Consider the following 19,662-nt stretch of genomic DNA (forward strand, 5'->3'; position numbering starts at 1 on the left):
CAAAAGAAGTTCCATCGTTACTGTAACCATCCTTGTTCCAGCAGGAAACCATACAGAACAGTCAATGGCCCTTGCATTGCTTTCAAAGAACTACTGTAAAATGTTGAGCACCATACCTGTCATGGGGGTGACCTCCAGCAGTGGCTGTGCTCCAGACATCTCTATGATCACACTGGTCTGGCTGTCTGGGCCTTGCTCTGACTCCTTACCCTCCTCAAGGATCAGGGAGGCTTGGTTGTTCTCTGAGTCACTGACCCCTGCTGCTGCCTGGAGCTCTGAGGGGTCTGCGAATTGCTCTGGGGCTGGCTCCACTGGAGGGTCCTGGGACAAGGGCTCACACTGCCCAGTCTCCCCCACCTCGCCCTCCTCCATCTGGGGTGGAGGTTCCAGCAGGGGTGTGGCTAGGTACTCAGGGAAGTCATCACATAGGGGAGGCTCAGGGATGTCTGCAATACACACCCTGCAGAGGAGATGTATGGAAGAGAATGTGTACATGTGTTTAGACACTTAGTGTAATCTCAAGAATCACAATGCCGTAACCCTTATCATAAAATAATGGAACCGAGAACCACTGTCTTACCTTAGATGCTCTTCTTCACTCTCTAAGTTGATAATAAGGGCTCCTCCTTCATCCTTGCCTGACACTCCTCCCTCCACCTCAGCGAACTCTCCTTTGTCCTCTTTCTCCTCTTTCTCTTCCTTCTCCTCCCTCTCTTCCAATATCTTCCTCTCGCGGCTGCCTGATTCGCTGACCTCCTCATGTGGGGACTCTCTGCTCTTGGCCTCAGCCCGGGCCTCACGGTGACGGTGCCTCCTATGCCGCGCCGCCCCTCCCTCCTCCGCCCCCCCAGGGCCAGGCCTGGATTTCCGGGCCACCCTGTGCCTCCTTTCCCCACCGGTGAGGCGATGGTTCACCGCTCTCTCCTCAGCTAACGTAAACAGAGGCACAGGCTCCGAGTCTGGGGGTTCCGGTAGCGGGATGGCGATGGACATTGGGGGTTCAGGCATGGGCATGATCCCGGACATGGGCGACTCGGGCAGGTGACCAGGGCTGGCGTCTGGGGAGAGGGTGGGGGCGCGGTAGGCGGTGGTAGGGGTGTCAGTGGTGTCCTCGGTGGGGCTGCCTCCGAACAGGACCTCCTGGCTCTCCATCTGGCGCCGCTTGCGTAGCTGGTTGGCCCTCTGCTCCCACACGGACCTTCCTCCTCTTCCTCCTCCCCCCCCCCTCCTCCGTCGGTCACGGCGGTTGGAGAAGGCATTGGTGCCATTGGGGGGTTGGTCGGCTCCGCCCCCAGCAGTGCTCTCCTCCTCTTCCTCGGGGACGGCCATACGGCCCCTGTGGATGGCCTTCTTCCTGCGGAGGTAGGGCCGCCTCCTCCTCCTACAGAACACAATAGAAAGCCCGTCACTAGAGGGCAGCATCTCGCCCACGTCACATGTACACTTATCAATGATAAGTTACACCTCACACTAAATAGAGTATAGACATATTACATATTATATAACATAGTATCTATGTATGTAAATATGTCAATAATGAAGTACAAAAATTGCACAACAGAGCAATTTGCCATGAACATTTTTAATCAGAGATATTGTATGTTTTATGGCTTAAGATGAATTCAATTCAATTTTTGAATTATCATCTAAATAAAGCAAACATCCAGAAATTCGATTGAAATTCAAATGATGAAAATACCTGGGAAGAAAGCACACAAAATCAAAAAGCCACAAAAACAAAAAGGAATAGTGCAGGATTAAAATAGGGAAATACTGGGATATATAGAAATCAACTTCTTCTACTAAGATAAAGGAAATTGAATTAGGTGTGACAGGGGTACAGACAGACAGACAACTTTACTTACGGTATTCAGACTCTTTTGTAATCCATGTATTCAATGAGTGATTGGTTGAAAACAAGACATTAGTGTTTTTGGAACAGAGACAGAATAGAACAATCCTTGTGACACAGTCCAAAACCAGGTCAAGGGTCATGCCAGTAATGCCAGTCTAGTATATTTGGTTATATCTTATTTTATTTGTGTTATTATAATATTTAGTATATTTGGCATGGGGATTTGGCTTTGACAGCTTGATAAATGGATCCTGTTCACTTAGAAAAATTATTATTTCTCAGTAGTGACAGTGGATGTTTATAAATCCTATCAAATAACAGTGGATATCCAAGTGTTATTACAAATTGTTTCAACTTGACCCTACAGGGGCAGTACTAGAATTGTTACTTATATTTTGTAGTATTTATTTTGGTCAGTGCCACATTACAGGCATAGAGTAACAAGACAACATGATGGAAGCAGCATGACATAACATTACACCATAGTACAGTATACGTATCATAAGCAGTGGCATCTTGACAGCTCTGAAACACATAGGACTGACACTCAAATATGTTGTAACAGACAAATGACACAGTCAGTGTAACGTGCCTGGAGAAGATCAGAGGACAGTACAATCCATGCATCCTTTTCCCCCCTACCTGTACCTGTTACAGAGGGAGCAGAATGGTTGGTGGTGCTTATACACTAAGCATTATACTATGCTTATACTCTATAATTGCCCTGTCATTTGGTTTAATTTATCTGTTTACTGATATTCCCAAATAAACAAATCCTAAATAAATAAAAACATGCTTGTATGACTGGCCTGTTATCTTTCTTCATTTACCAATTGACTGACATGCTCAAATAAACAAAAAACGTATACCCTAATTAAAATCATGCATTACCTTACATTAGCATTTTAGCATTTTCATTAGCAAGTCCCCAGAGCAACATCTGACTCAAACTGAAGATGCTTGTCTAAACTTGGACGTGTGCCTCATCCCTAATTTCCCTAATGCAATTTCCATTACACATGCTATGTAACAAGCAAGTACACATTCATTTTCCACACACAGCCCACAGAACATGCCTCTCTAACCCTGAAGATTGATCATGCAGCTGTATGCAAAGAAAATCAACATTCTTCCTACGCCTACACCAGATTCTCAAAGAGAATAGTAGACCAGCGTTTTCCTGTGAGTGGTATGGCTGTGTAATCGATAGATATTGAGTTTGCATCATGATCACCCCTCAGTTTCAAATCTCCTCCTAATCTTCACCAAGACTAGGCCGAAGTAGGTGCCTGACCAACTGCCATTGTAATAAAAGCATAAACAGAACACTTACTCAGACATCGGGCCATCTGTGCCTCTGGCGTATCTTGCATTGAAAAACTCCTCTTCCTCCTCTTCGTCCTAACAAAGGTAAAATAAACACAAAAAGTAATTTAAGTCCCACAAATAGTTTAGGATATAGGGCAGCTAACATTTTTTGGGGCAGTGAGTAAATTTCAGGTCTGCTGAGCTCAAACTTGAACGTTGTGTAAATTCTGTGCAACTTCCAGTGCACGTTTACTGTGAACACTGAGTCTATAATAGATTTAAGTTCATTTCAGACAGTGGTCAAGTAGGCTACTGTGGCTATTTGATCATAATGTAGGCCTACCAATAGCCTACCATCAAAAACAATGGATAAAATGCATCCCATAACATTTTACCATGGAAATAGCTGTTCTATCATTCAGCCTACAGTAGCAGCCAATGTGTGGTGCTCAATGTAGGCTTAAATTCCATGAGACTTTTAGAATTTATCCACTTGTCATTAAGACAAGGAGGTGATTGAATATGTTGTTGTGTTGTTTGATGCAAGAAACCACTTTCTAAAATAAAATGCATTATTATTCCCATACCATTATTGCAGAGAATCAGACAAATTATGCTACCCTCTGCCTATTGGCTACTTAGCTTATTCAAGCCTGTCTGAAAATACAACACTGCCCCTTTAAGACAAAAAAAAGCTTTTACCTTACTCGCTTTTCAAAGATGTCTAAAAATGTTCACGTTTTGTGCTCTTGTAGGAAGCAATCACTTCTCCATTGCGGACTACAAATGATCTATAACTGGGCTAATAGCTCACTAACTAGCAAAGGATATGAACAAAATGTGCACATGTGGCTACATGCAGCTCTAGCTTTGATCTCAAAACAAGCGCATCCAGTGGTCGGAAAGTACCCAATTGTCATACTTGAGTAAAAGTAAAGATACCTTAATAGAAAATCATTCAAGTAAAAGTCACCCAATAAAATACTACTTGAGTAAAAGTCTAAAAATATTTGGTTTTAAATATAATTAAGTATCAAAAGTAAATGAACTCAGATCTTCATTGTAAAGGGTTTAAACACTGTTCCCCATGCTTGTTCAATGAACCATAAACAATTAATGAACATGCATCTGTGGAACAGTCGTTAAGACACTAACAGCTTACAGACGGTAGGCAATTAAGGTCACAGTTATGAAAACTTAAGACACTAAAGAGGCCTTTCAACTGACTCTGAAAAACACAAAAAGAAAGATGCCCAGGGTCCCTGCTCATCTGCGTGAACGTGCCTTAGGCATGCTGCAAGAAGGCATGAGGACTGCAGATATGGCCAGGGCAATAAATTGCAATATCCGTACTGTTAGACGCCTAAGACAGTGCTACAGGGAGACAGGACGGACAGCTGATCGTCCTTGCAGTGGTAGACCATGTGTAACAACACCTGCACAGGATCGGTACATCCGAACATCACACCTGTGGGACAGGTACAGGATGGCAACAACAACTGCCCGAGTTACACCAGGAACGCACAATCCCTCCCTCCTCAGACTGTCCGCAATAGGCTGAGAGAGGCTGGACTGAGGGCTTGTAGGCCTGTTGTAAGGCAACGTTGCCTATGGGCACAAACCCACCGTCGCTGGACCAGACAGGACTGGCAAAAAGTGCTCTTCACTGACGAGTCGCGGTTTTGTCTCACCAGGGGTGATGGCCTGTACTCTGGAGCGGGATCGATTTGGAGGTGGAGGGTCCGTCATGGTCTGGGGCGGTGTGTCACAGCATCATCGGACAGAGCTTGTTGTCATTGCAGGCAATCTCAATGCTGTGCGTTACAGGGAAGACATCCTCCTCCCTCATGTGGTACCCTTCCTGCAGGCTCATCCTGACATGACCCTCCAGCATGACAATGCCACCAGCCATACTGCTCGTTCTGTGCGTGATTTCCTGCAAGACAGGAATGTCAGTGTTCTGCCATGGCCAGCGAAGAGCCCGGATCTCAATCCCATTGAGCACATCTGGGACCTGTTGGATCAGAGGGTGAGGGCCAGGGCCATTCCCCCCAGAAATGTCCGGGAACTTGCAGGTGCCTTGGTGGAAGAGTGGGGTAACATCTCACACAAGAACTGGTACATCTTGTGCAGTCCATGAGGAGGAGATGTACTGCAGTACTTAATGCAGCTGGTGGCCACACCAGATACTAAATGTTACTTTTGATTTTGACCCCCCCCCCCTTTGTTCAGGGACACATCATTCCATTTATGTTAGTCACATGTCGTGGAAATTCTTCAGTTTATGTCTCAGTTGTTGAATCTTGTTATGTTCATACAAATAGTTGACAGTGAGAGGAAGTTTCTTTCTGAGTTTATAATTGCTAAAATATATTTATCTATCAAAAGTAGAACTACAAGCATGAATCATTTAAAATTAGTTACATTTAGCGAACCAGACATCACTTTTTTTTTTTTACGGACAGATAGGGGCACACTCCAACACTCAGACATAATTTACAAATGAAACAGTTGGGTTTAGTGAGTCCGCCAGATAATAGGCAGTAGGGATGACCAGGGATGTACTCTTGAGTGTGTGAATTGGATAATTTTCCTGTCCTGCTAAGCATTCAAAATGTAACAAGTACTTTTGGGTGTCAGGGAAAATGTATGGAGTAAAAAGTACATCATTTTCTTCAGGAATGTAGTGAAGTAAAAGTTGTCAAAATATAAATAGTAAAGTAAAGTACAGATACCCCAATAAAATTACTTAAGTAGTACTTTCAAGTATTTTTACTTCAGTACATTACACCACTGAGTGCATCTACTCACGACAGCTTATGCTGTAAACACAGTCCAGTTCAAAGGGAATGGATCCATATATGGCAATTGTCTATTTGCATATAGCCTACTGCAGCTCTGATTGGTTTTGGCGCACTGGTCTGTGTAGAGTATGGGCTGAGTCATGCGTGTCAATGCAGAATCCTACTCTGATGCGTTCTGCCTAGAACAAAATCTCTTGCATAGTTCATTTTGTTTCGGTATGTTGCATTGAAAGTGACTAATATTGCTTTGATTTGATCACAATTCCCACAGTAAAGGGAAACGTTGATAGTGTTAATTAACTAACAGGGAAAACTAATAGGAAAATCTCGTGCATCTCTGCGCGGGCTGATATTTCTTCTGCTCTGCAGTGCCGGAAGAGCAGCGCGGCCTGCACACGTACGCAGATTAGAGGAAACATTGGCTATGACCATAGAACATGACCCTTATTAAACATTTCTTTGAAAGCACTTATTTTAATTTCAAGATAACCAATTCCGTAGAAACTCTTAAAATAGTACTACACACCTTGGTGAGTTCCTGTGCGTTGGCAAGGTTATCCACAGCGATGGCCAAGAAGACGTTGAGCAGTGTATCTGGTCACAGTATTGTCAAGAATGCTTACAAGGGTGGAAGAAACTGAAATACATGAACTTCTGTCAAACAGTTCCACACAACATCAAAACCCATGACCCCTACTTTAGGCCTGCTACAACTTTCACATAAGGAGAAAGAAATACACTACTGTTCAAAAGTTTGAGGAAACTTAGAAATGTCCTTGTTTTTGAAAGAAAAGCACATTTTTTGGAACAGTTTGCGCTGTTCTGTGAAGGGAGTAGTACACAGCGTTGTACGAGATCTTCAGTTTCTTGGCAATTTCTCGCAAAAGTCTTCATTTCTCAGAACAAGAATAGACTGACGAGTTTCTGTCACGACTTCTGCCGAAGTCAGTTCCTCTCCTTGTTCGGGCAGCGCTCGGCGGTCGGCGTCGCCGGTCTTCTAGCCATCATCGATCCACTTTTCATTTTCCATTTGTTTTATCTTGTCTTCTCACACACCTGGTCTCAATTTCCCTCATTACATGTTGTGTATTTAACCCTCTGTTCCCCCCATGTCTTTGTGCGGAATTGTTTATTGTAAGTGCATGTGCACGTTTTCTCTGGTGCGCGACGGATTTTGTACCCATTTGTTTGTGGTTCTGGTTACCGGTGGTTTTATGAATAAAACTGCTCCGTTGATTAGCAAGTTTTGCTCTCCTGCACCTGACATCCCTGCTGCCAGTTACGCACTCCCTTACAGTTTCAGAAGAAAGGTCTTTGAGCCTGTAATCGAACCCACAAATGCTGACGCTCCAGATACTCAACCAGTCTAAAGAAGTCCAGTTTTATTGCTTCTTTAATCAGAATGACAGTTTTCAGCTGTGCTAACATAATTGCAAAAGGGTTTTCTAATGATCAATTAGCCTTTTAAAATGATCAACTTGGATTAGCTAACACAACGTGCCATTGGAACACAGGAGTGATGTTTGCTGTTAATGGGCCTCTGAACGCTTATGTAGATATTCCATAAAAAAATCAGCAGTTTCCAGCTACAATAGTCATTTACAACATTAACAATGTCTACACCGTATTTCTGATCAATTTGATGTTATTTTAATAGACAGAAATTGCGTGTTTCTTTCAAAAACAAGGACATTTCTAAGTGACCCCAAACTTTTGAATGGTAGTGTATATAGAAACCTATCTACAATGTGAGCAGAATCAGTAGATGGTGGTTAGTAGGAAGTTGAAGAAGGATACAGTTCCCAAACAGGGTGAGCACTATGAAGTATATGGAGGACCACATGCCGTACTGCACTCCTCCTTGGGAGCGGATCCCATTGTACATCACCTCATTCCAGTCCTCACCAGTCAGGATCTAGAGTCACAATTACAGGATCAATAATGAGCAGCCCAGTTAAATTTGAATGAAAATAATACAAAAACGCAAAGTATATAGTTGAAAATGCAGACACACAAATACCACACACCAATACATAAGAAGACTCAAAATGGCAGGAACCTTGTTTGAATTGTTTAGTCATTGTTGGGCCATAATTTAATCATATCGGTAACAGGGTTCTTTCTCTCTGCAGAGTTAAAAATGTCAGGCCTACGATTAATTGATTTATCTCGAAAAAACCTAGTTTACGGTTTTGATCAAACATTCTTCCATATTTCACTGCTCTGACATTCATGTGTATATGTGTGTGTATGTGTGGGATGCTAGTAAATGGAAGGGGAGGTGAGCAGTGAACAGAGCTGTTTAATCTTGGCCCTGGGGGGATGTGGGAGATAACCCTGGGTTCTGTGTGTCATCATGGGGAAGCCAGAGTGAGAGGGAGAGTCTGGAGTGAAGAAGCCAAACCTGGAACACTGTCATGATGGCAGCTGGAAACGTGTCAAAGTTGGTAGGAGTGTAATCTTCAAAGATGAACCTAGAGGGAGAAAGATAATGGATAGGCAGATATTACCGGGGAAGAAGAGGAGGAGGAAGAGGTAGGAAGAGGAGGAGGAAGAGGTAGGAAGAGGAGGAGGAGATGGAGGATGTGGAAGTTCATATTTTCAGCCAGACGTTTCATTTCAGATTTATCATTCCCTTTCCGATGCAGCACAACATAACATGGAACAGCTTCAGGCTGCTCCTGAATTTATATCTGGAATAATATCCGGTGATATGATCACGGCGAATCCACATCAATAGTCAATGAACAGATCAACTGAAAATACATTCATGGAACCTGAGTCCTGTCTATACAAGACATTCTTAATATCCTGATATTGGAGAACTACTGAATAACTATCCTGATATCAGTGACACTGTATCTAATAAATGAACCCAAACCCTATGGTTCTGCTCACCTGCCCCCAAAGAGCTGCATGCCCAGCAGGGCGAAGACGACAATGAAGAGGAAGAGGAGAAAGAGCAGACTAATGATGGACTTCATGGAACTCATGAGAGACACCACCAGGTTCCTCAGTGATGCCCAGTACCTGGTCAAGAAAAAGGAGAGTAGGTTGGCACACTAAATAGACAGACCTCAATATCTTCCTTCTGCCATTTTGACTGCCTTTTAGAGTGGTAATACATTGTATTTACAGCAGTAACACCAATACTGGCCCTAACCCTAACATTAATCCCAACCTTAACCCTAGTGTGATAATACATTGCACTTACAGCAGTAACACTAATGCTGACCCTAACCCTCATTCTGGTTGATGTCTCACTCACTTGGTGATCTTAAAGATCCTCAGGAGTCTCAGCGCCCTCAGGACGCTGATGCCAAAGGACATGCCAGGCCGGAAGAAGCCCCACACCACCTCAAAGATGCTGCCAACTATCACCTGCACAAGAGTCACCAAGCAACACTCAAACACTGTAAGATAAGTTCAGTTCAGACAAACCTCTATCATTAAGAACACACATTAGTCTGCAATATAGGACAGTATCACATAACAATAGCACTTAATTGTCCATAGTGTTAGAAATGTAATGCCTCTTGATCCACCTGTATAATAATAAGCAAATATTTTGTTGCCACACTTGTAAGTCTTGATTCCACTTAGCTGTGGTAATCAAGGTTCACCATAAGCTATCAGGGAGTAAACGTAAAGGATTAATGAACTCACTCCGCAGTCAAAGCAGTTGAATGAGGAGTGGAAATAGAGGCGGAAACCCAGGCCGTACATCTTTAAGAACATCTCTGCCAAGAAGAGCCCCAGGAAAACAAATTCTGCATAGTCTGAAGAAATAATAAATCATTCAAAATTAAAGGCTGGGCAGATGTTCAGAGTTTTTCTCTGTTCAAACCCAGCTTTTTTTCAGGCTATGTTATAAACACTGTACGATGGAAGAACGCCATCTTCATAGTCTGGAGAGATATTGAAAGTTGTTCAGATGCATTTAAAGTCTGCTACTGTAAGTTATACTGTAAATACAATGCATAAGCCTATGCTTAGGGCCAGGAGTTTTTTTTCCGGAATGTGTAATTGTTGTGGTGAAATTGTCTATATAAATAAAATGCTATTGATTCAATCAATTGATCGATCAACCGTACACAGGAAGGTGGAGAGCCAGTCTGGCTGGTTATGGTGGACAATGGCCACACAGATGGTGTTGAGAAACACCAGGCTGAGGACAGTCCAGTAGAAGGTGTCTGTCTTCACCATGCGCCGCAGGGAGATACGCAGCATACGCTCCTTACGACGCATGTACGCCACCGGGCCACGTCGCACCGTACGGATCCGCATACGAGGTGCTCCTGGGGGAGGAGGAATGAAAGGAGAGGAGGATAGTTTAAGAAAACAGAAAGAAAGAGAGGGAGAGAAAGGATATGGAGAGAGAAAAAGGTCAGGGTTGGAGAGGAGAGAGAAAAGTTGTAGAAAATATTAGAGGTCAAATAGATATGGGGGAAAGAGATCAGAAATGGAGGTAGAGAGAAAGACAACAAGAAGCCTTAATATGAGGGTCTAGGTTGTGTGTTCCTCACTCACCTACAGTGGAGATCTCCGCATCCCCAGGACCTCCTCTACGCTTTGCATTTTTACTGGTGGCCCGCTTCAGCACTGAATACACACACGACAGAAAATTAGAACCAACAGAGAATGTCTCTAGTAGCCTAGATAGTCTGACATGAAACAACAGATGCTTTATGACACAACACATTTCACGAGCCAGCATAGTGAATGGCAAACTAGCTCTAAATAGAAATAATGATATGTTAATGGTGGGAAATGGCACATATTCACGCTGACATACTAACTTTCAGGGCAAACTGACTGAAGTCCTCTGAACATGAGAGGAAGGGTAGATATTAGATACGGTGTAAATTAAAGTGTCATATGAATCATTCTCGTCTTCTGAAAAGGAGTGAGACAAACAAAAACATTCTAAAAACAAGACCTTGTTGACAGATGGTATATCACTACAGGCGCACGCCAAGCCTTTTTCACTTTACTGTTACCAAGACAACCACAATGTCCACACAGTAAACAAAGCAAATGAACTTCTTGAGGTGTTTTACAGTATATTTTAACTTTTCACTGGCATTTTCAATTGTCTGCAGCAGCTCTCAGCTAACGAAGGTCAAAGAGGAACAAAATGTTGCCTTTGTCTATAGCTGGAGTTGTCGTGTAGTGGATGGAGAGAGGCAGGTCGTGAAAAGGTGACGTGTTCAATGTATCATCAAAAACAGTGTACTGTACTGTACTGTATTGGACTGTAATGATTACTGTAGTAAGGGGAGTGAATGTGGAAGGGAAGGACATTAATAGGACATTTTGGTGGTGACTCCTCTCAATGTCTTCTGATTCTTACCATCTAAAGCAGATCTCCCCGACTTCTTGTTCTCCTCAGCCAGCATAACCTCCTCTGTAACATTGGGATGAACACATTTCAAGGTCATCCACACTAAGTGATCATAAAGTGTTACTGAAACATAAATAGGTCTCTCTCCCTCTCTCAGCACTCTCTGAAGATTGTGAGCAAATCATGTGGCTAACCTGTTGAAATGTAATATTGAAATGATTGTTTTAGCATTGCAAAGGTTAGTATTGGGGCTGAATGTATAGTGTTGCATAGTGTTGATGCTCTAAGAGGGGGAGAAACTCATCATCAGGTAAGAGCTTATCTAGTGCTCGGCAGCCAACCTTTCTCTTTCAGGGCCCTGATAAACCCCTCCACAGATGGAACACATTGATTTCTATGACTAACGCATACATTTTAAAAACACACACGGACGGGCACACACACACACACGGATGAGCACATGTACACAAAAATGGATGCGCACACACACATGGATGCGCACAGACTCGCATTCACACATACACACTTGAGTCAGTGAGTCAGTCTCACCTTCCTCTCAACCTCAACTTGCGTGGGAGAAAGATACTGTAGATTGCCATTATAGCACTGCAGCTTCACAAAGTCACCCTCCAGCCACATATTCACCAGGTATCTCCATCAGGGCAGAGCCATTTCAAAAGCAACACAGCAGCTTGCAAAATGAACATGATCTACTTCGACCAAACCATAACACCCAAATCACCAACTTGGATCTTATAATATATACATCGTTCCATCTTACGTAGTTCTGGTGGCGGTTCTAAGGTGACAGTACAGTACCTGCTCGGTCTATCCAGGCTCTGTATCCGTTGAGTTCTCTCTCTACCTGCTGTTGGCGTCTCAGCTTCATGAAGGCTCTACGGTTCTCCACCCGCTCCCTCTCTTTGGCAAACTCCCTACACATGCAGGACATGGGGCAATCCATTGATACCCCTTCCAAAACCCTCATAAAATTACACAAACTTGCACATCTGCCCATGCACACACACACACACACACACACACACACACACACACACACACACACACACACACACACACACACACACACACACACAAACACACACACTTTTATTTACTCACCCAGAGAGGACTCCCAACACCAGGTTGAGTACGAAGAATGAGCCGATGATGATGAGAGGAATAAAGTACATCCAATTCCACATAAAGCCCAAGGCATCGTTGGTCTAACACACACGAGACGTGTATGTAAATACAAGAAGTACAAGAACAGATACAAGATAGAAGCACTTATCAAACCTCCTGTGCATTCAGGAATCCTCCACGAATCCACAAACCTTAGAGATACCCATGCAACACTCCAACATTCAGACAAAGCTCCCATTGACATCGATAAATAATTCACTGTACGTGAAACATTGAATTACACATGAAGTTAGGATTTGACCCTCAATGTGTCTGCCCCCAAAAAAAGTATTTTTGTTGTTGTTGAGTAGCCTTAAAGTAGTTGGAGTGTACGGTACTCACATTGTAGAGTACAGCTGTCCATCCCTCCATGGTGATGCACTGGAAGACAGTGAGCACAGCGAACAGGATGTTGTCAAACTGGGTGATGCCGTCGTTGGGGCCGATCCATGACCCGACACAGTCGTACTTCTCTGGACACTTCCTCACTCCGCACGCAAACTCCACCTCGGTCGTATCCATCGTCTCATTTTCTAACACAGGACAAGGCAGAGGTGGTTAAAATGGAAGTAGCACGCTCCTTTCTTCACCAAACTAACAACACAGTGTTGCAGTATTCCACCTAACAGGATGGGGAGCCTGACCACCACTGTCCATGGTGCGTTGTTTCAAATCAAATTGTATTGTTCACATGCGCCGAATACAACAGGTGTAGACTTCACAGTGAAATGTTTAGTTACGAGCCCATTCCCAACAACGCAGAGTTAAAAAGTAAGAAAAATATTTGAAAAAAATAAGGAAATAGTAACACAATAAAATAACAACAGCGAGGCTATATACAAGGAATACCAGTACTGAGTCAATATGCAGGGATACGAGGTAGTTGAGGTAATTGAGGTAATATAGTATCTAGATATACAGTACCAGTCAAAAGTTTGGACAAACCTACTCATTCAAGGGTTTTTCTATTTTTACTATTTTCTACATTGTAGAATAATAATGAAGACATCAAAACTATGAAATAACACATATGGAATCATGTAGAAACCAAAAAAGTGTTAAACAAATCAAAATATATTTTAAATGTGAAATTCTTCAAAGTAGCCACCCTTTGCCTTGATGACAGCTTTGCACACTCTTAGCATTCTCTCAACCAGCTTCATTAGGTAGTCACCTGGAATGCTATTCAATTAACAGGTATGCCTTGTTAAAAGTTAATTTGTGGAATTTCTTTCCTTCTTATTATGTTTGAGCCAATCAGTTGTGTTCTGACAAGGTAGGGGTGTTATACAGAAGATAGCCCTATTTGGTAAAAGACCAAGTCCATATTATGGCAAGAACAGCTCAAATAAGCAAAGAGAAAAGACAGTCCATCATTACTTTAAGAAATGAAGGTCCCTCAATGTGGAAAATTTCAAGAAATGTGAACGTTTCTTCAAGTGCAGTTGCAAAAACCATCAAGCGCTGTGATGAAACTGGCTCTCATGAGGATTGCCACAGGAAAGGAAGACCCAGAGTTACCTCTGCTGCAGAAGATAAGTTCATTAGAGTTACCAGCCTCAGAAATTGCAGCCCAAATTAATGCTTCACAGAGTTCAAGTAACAGACACATATCAACATCAACTGTTCAGAGGAGACTGCGTGAATCTGGCCTTCATGGTCAAATTGCTGCAAAGAAACCACTACTAAAGGACACCAATAATAAGAAGAGACTTGCTTGGGCCAAGAAACACGAGCAATGGACATTAGACAAGTGGAAATCTGTCATTTTGTCTGATGAGTCCAAATGTGAGATTTTTGGTGTCTTTGTGAGACGCAGAGTAGGTGAGCGGATGATCTCCGCATGAGTGGTTCCCACCGTGAATCATGGAGGAGGAGGTGTGATGGTGATTTGCTGGTGACACTGTCAGTTATTTATTTAGATTTAACCAGCATGGCTACAACAGCATTCTGCAGCGATACGCCATCCCATCTGGTTTACTCTTAGTTGGACTATCATTTGTTTTTCAACAGGACAATGACCCCAAACACACCTCCAGGCTGTATAAGGGTTATTTGAACAAGAAGGAGAGTGATGGAGTGGTGCATCAGATGATTTGGCCTCCACAATCACCCGACCTCAATCCAATTGGGATAGTTTGGGATGAGTTGGACCGCAGAGTGAAGGAAAAGCAGCCAAAATATGTGGGAACTCCTTCAAGACTGTTGGAAAAGCATTCCAGGTGAAGCTGGTTGAGAGAATGCCAAGAGTGTGCAAAGCTGTCATCAAGGCAAAGAGTGGCTACTTTGAAGAATCTAAATTCTAAAATATATTTTGATTTGTTTAACAGTTTTTTGGATACTACATGATTCCATGTGTAATTTCATAGTTTTGATGTCTTCACTATTATTCTACAATGCATAAAATAGTAAAAATAAAGTAAAACCTTTGAATGAGTAGGTGTGCCCAAACTTTTGACTGGTACTGTAACTAGGGGTGTCACGCCCTGACCATAGAGAGCCTTTCTATTTCTCTATTTGGTCAGGTCAGGGTGTGATTTGGGTGGGCAATCTAGTTTTCTTATTTCTCTGTTTGGCCGGGTATGGTCCCCAATCAGAGGCAGCTGTCTATCGTTGTCTCTGATTGGGGATCATACTTAGGCAGCCCTTTCCCCACCTGTGATTGTGGGATCTTGTCTATGTGTAGTTGCCTGCGAGCACTACGTAGCTTCATGTTTAGTTTTTTTGGTGCTTTATTGTTTTCTGTGTGTTTCACTTCTCAAATAAAAGATGATGGAACCATACCACGCTACGCTTTGGTCCGACAATTCTTATATCGGACGTGACAGAAGATCCCACCAAAAATGGACCAAGCAGCGTGGCCAGGAGGAGTGGACATGGGAGGACATCCTGGACGACAAAGGATCCTGGACATGGGAGGAGATCCAGGCCGGAAGGGATCACCTCCCATGGGAACAGGTGGAAGCGGCGAGGGAGGAACGGCGATGAGATCGGGAGTCACGGCAACGACGGAAGCCCGAGAGGCAGCGACAATTTTTTGGGGGGGGGGGCACACGAGGAGATTGGTGGAGTCAGGGTTTAGACCTGAGCCAACTCCCCGTGCTTACCGTGGGGAGCGTGTGACCGGTCAGGCACCGTGTTATGCGATGATGCGCACTATGTCTCCAGTACGCATTCAAAGCCCGGTGCGCTCTGTGCCTGCACCCCGCATTTGCCGTGCTAGAGTGGGCATTCAGCCAGGACGGATTGTGCCGGCTCAGCGCTCCTGGTCTCCGGTGCGTCCCTTCGGCCCAGGATATCCTGCGCTGGCTCTGGCACGGTGTCTCCAGTGCGCCTTCACAGCCCAGTGCGTCCTGTACCAGCACCCCGCATTTGCCGGGTGAAAATAAGCATCCAGCCAGGACGGGTTGTGCCAGCTCTACGCTCGAGACCTCTTGTGCGCCGCCATGGCCCAGTGTATCCGGTGCCTGCTCCACGCACCAGGTTTCCAGTACATCTCCCCAGTCCGGTGAGACCTGTTCCGGCTCCATGTACCAGGCCTCCAGTGTGTCTCCCCAGCCTGGTAAGCCCTGTGGCAGCTCCACGCACCAGGCTGCCAGTACGTCTCCTCAGTCCGGTGAGACCTGTTCCGGCTCCACGTACGAAGCCTCCAGTGATGATCCATGGCCCGAAGCCTCCAGTGATGATCCATGGCACGAAGCCTCCAGTGATGATCCATGGCGCGGAGCCTGTAGAGATGATCCATGGCACGGATCCTGCAGCGACGGTCCCCGGTCCGGAGTCTCCGGCGAAGGTCTGCAGTCCAGAGTCTCCGGCGACGGTCTGCAGTCCAGAGCCTCCGGCGACGGTCTGCTGTCCAGAGCCTCCGGCGACGGTCTGCTGTCCAGAGCCTCCGGCGACGGTCGGTGGTCCAGAGCCTCCGGCGACGGTCGGCAGTCCAGAGCCTCTGGCGACAATCCGCGGTCCGAAGTCTCCGGCGACAATCCACGGCCCGGTTACACGGAAGCGGAGGGATCAGCGAGCAGAGCGGGGTCTACGTCCCGAACCGGAGCCGCCACTGAGGCTAGATGCCCACCCGGACCATCCCCCATAGAGTCAGGTTTTGCGTCCGGAGTCCGCACCTTTGGGGGGGGTACTGTCACGCCCTGACCATAGAGAGCCTTTCTATTTTTCTATTTGGTCAGGTCAGGGTATGATTTGAGTGGACAATCTAGTTCTTATTTCTTTGTTTGGCCGGGTATGGTCCCCAATCAGAGGCAGCTGTCTATTGTTGTCTCTGATTGGGGATCATACTTAGGCAGCCCTTTCCCCACCTGTGATTGTGGGATCTTGTCTATGTGTAGTTGCCTGCGAGCACTACGTAGCTTCACGTTTCATTTTTTTGGTGCTTTATTGTTTTCTGTGTGTTTCACTTCTCAAATAAAAGATGATGGAACCATACCACTCTACGCTTTGGTCCGACAATTCTTATATCGGACGTGACAAGGGGTAAAAGTAACTAGGCAATCAGGATAGATAATAAACAAAGTTGCAGCAGCGTATATTAAGAGTGTGTGTATGTGTGTGTGTTTTGTGTGTGTGTCAGTGTCAGTGTGTGTGGGTAGAGTCTAGTGTAAATAGAGTCAGTGCAAAAAAATACAAATAATAATAAAGGAGGTCAATGTAAATAGTCTGGGTGGCCATTTGCTTAACTGTTCAGCAGTCTTATGGCTTGGGGGTAGAAGATGTTCAGGACCCTTTTGGGGTCAGACTTGGCGCTCCAGTACCGCTTGCCATTCAGTAGCAGAGAGAACTATGACTTGGGTTGTTGAAGTCTTTGGCAATTTTAAGGGCCTTCCTCTGACACCGCCTGGTATAGAGATCCTGGATAGCAGGGAGTTTGGCCCCACTGATGTACTGAGCCGTACTCACTACCCTCTGTAGTGCCTTGCAGTCGGATGCCGAGCAGTTGCCATACCGAGCGGTGATGCAGCCAGTTAATATGGTCTCAATGGTGCAGCTGTAGAACCTTTTGAGAATCTGAGGATCCATGCCAAATCTTTTCAGCCTGATTACATTAGCGCTGCTTCTGACCTTTTCCAAAGTCACCATAGACTGAAATAGGATTTAGGAGTAGCGGATGTCTAGAGCAGTGTTCCTCTCAACCTTAATTACATCAGGGGAGCTATGATCCTTCGTCCTTGGAGGACCACTTACATTAATAACTGTCACTTGAGAACTGACTAAATCTGTGTCAGCTAACCATCTCAGGGACCACTCACCATCATCCCAGGGGTCAGTGTTGCTGCATGAATTGACAGTTGAGAAATACACATTTCTGGAGATTGATCATACAGTATATCACTGGGTCAAACCATATTTTTTCCATGTTAGAGTAAATAAAATACTATTTGTGGCTTGTGTAATTACAGAGTAATCATTGTTGGCTAATTGAAATGTAGCTAGTCAGCTCAGTTGGGCACACTAACATTAATAATATGTTTGCCCCATGTCATCATATAACAAAGGAATTTTCCATCCTTTGTGCAAATTAGAAGCCTGTAAGTACAGTAAACCAGTCAGACAAAGCCATTTGAAACATGACTGTGTAAATAAAAACAAAACAATAATACACTCTAAGAAAAAAAGGTGCTATCTAGAACCTAAAATGGTTATCTGGCTGTCCCCATTGGAGAACCCTTTGAAGAACTCTTTTTGGTTCCAGGTAGAACCATTTTCGGGTTCCATGTAGAACCTTTTCCACAGAGGGTTCTACATGGAACCCAAAAGAGTTCAACCTGTAGCCAGAAAGGGTTCTACCTGGAACTAAAAAGGGTTCTCCTATGGGGTCAGCTGAAGAACCCTTTTGGAACCCTTTTTTCTAAGTGTACCTAGAAAAAAAGTGTTAGATGGGACAGAATGGTCCTCGTGAAGCTGCCAGGTAAAAGAGTCGCATTATAAAGATGTTCTTATAAACAGTACAGGGGGAGAGAGAGTTAAATACAGTATGTTAAAGTTAAATACAGTATGTTAAAGTTAAATACAGTATACTAGAGTATGTTAAAGCTAAATACAGTATAACAGAGTATGTTAAAGTTAAATAAAGTATACTAGAGTATGTTAAAGTTAAATACAGTATACTAGAGTATGTTAAAGCTAAATACAGTATAATAGAGTTCGTTAAAGTTAAATACAGTATACTAGAGTATGTTAAAGTTAAATACAGTATACTAGAGTACGTTCAAGTTAAATAAAGTATACTAGAGTACGTTAAAGTTAAATACAGTATACTAGAGTATGTTAAAGTTAAATACAGAATACTAGAGTATGTTAATGCTAAATACAGTATAATAGAGTATGTTAAAGCTAAATATAGTATAATAGGGAGAAAATGGAGCACATAGGGGAAGGGGACCTCCTCCAGGGATAGAGGTAGAAGTGGGCAAAGAGGTTTTGCTAGAGAGAGAGTGTGAGGGAGTGTGGGGTAGTGTGTGAAATACAGGGAGTGTGTGGTAGTGTGGGGTAGCGTGTGAAATACAGGGAGTGTGGGGTAGTGTGTGAAATACAGGGAGTGTGTGGTAGTGTGGGGTAGTGTGAGGTAGTGTGTGAAATACAGGGAGTGTGGGGTAGTGTGTGAAATACAGGGAGTGTGTGGTAGTGTGGGGTAGTGTGTGAAATACAGGGAGTGTGGGGTAGTGTGTGAAATACAGGGAGTGTGTGGTAGTGTGGGGTAGTGTGTGAAATACAGGGAGTGTGGGGTAGTGTGTGAAATACAGGGAGTGTGTGGTAGTGTGGGGTAGTGTGAGGTAGTGTGTGAAATACAGGGAGTGTGTGGTAGTGTGTGAAATACAGGGAGTGTGTGGTAGTGTGTGAAATACAGGGAGTGTGTGGTAGTGTGGGGTAGTGTGAGGTAGTGTGTGAAATACAGGGAGTGTGAGGTAGTGTGTGAAATACAGGGAGTGTGGGGTAGTGTGGGGTAGTGTGAGGTAGTGTGTGAAATACAGGGAGTGTGGGGTAGTGTGTGAAATACAGGGAGTGTGGGGTAGTGTGGGGTAGTGTGAGGTAGTGTGTGAAATACAGGGAGTGTGGGGTAGTGTGTGAAATACAGGGAGTGTGGGGTAGTGTGGGGTAGTGTGAGGTAGTGTGTGAAATACAGGGAGTGTGGGGTAGTGTGTGAAATACAGGGA

At 44.2% G+C, this 19,662-nt stretch overlaps 1 protein-coding gene across 4 annotated transcripts in view; it reads right to left on the bottom strand.

Moving 5' to 3' along the window:
• Positions 1-19,662, bottom strand: part of LOC106569134 (voltage-dependent R-type calcium channel subunit alpha-1E) — a 73,683-nt gene that overhangs the window by 22,917 nt on the left and 31,104 nt on the right. For 3 of the 4 annotated variants that reach the window (XM_014140142.2, XM_014140140.2, XM_014140143.2), the window contains 16 exons: positions 12,839-13,029; positions 12,434-12,537; positions 12,131-12,246; positions 11,321-11,374; positions 10,498-10,569; positions 10,062-10,265; positions 9,634-9,746; positions 9,236-9,348; positions 8,866-8,997; positions 8,372-8,441; positions 7,765-7,882; positions 6,494-6,561; positions 3,189-3,256; positions 2,498-2,503; positions 581-1,381; positions 117-460 (listed from right to left, as the gene is read on the bottom strand). In XM_014140142.2, coding sequence (XP_013995617.1) covers positions 117-460; positions 581-1,381; positions 2,498-2,503; positions 3,189-3,256; positions 6,494-6,561; positions 7,765-7,882; positions 8,372-8,441; positions 8,866-8,997; positions 9,236-9,348; positions 9,634-9,746; positions 10,062-10,265; positions 10,498-10,569; positions 11,321-11,374; positions 12,131-12,246; positions 12,434-12,537; positions 12,839-13,029 — 2,574 coding nt within the window. The remainder of the gene's footprint in view (positions 1-116; positions 461-580; positions 1,382-2,497; positions 2,504-3,188; positions 3,257-6,493; positions 6,562-7,764; positions 7,883-8,371; positions 8,442-8,865; positions 8,998-9,235; positions 9,349-9,633; positions 9,747-10,061; positions 10,266-10,497; positions 10,570-11,320; positions 11,375-12,130; positions 12,247-12,433; positions 12,538-12,838; positions 13,030-19,662) is intronic. The other variant, XM_014140141.2, reaches the window with a different exon arrangement.

This window comes from Salmo salar, chromosome ssa14 (genome assembly GCF_905237065.1).
Source record: "Salmo salar chromosome ssa14, Ssal_v3.1, whole genome shotgun sequence".
NCBI lineage: Eukaryota > Metazoa > Chordata > Actinopteri > Salmoniformes > Salmonidae > Salmo > Salmo salar.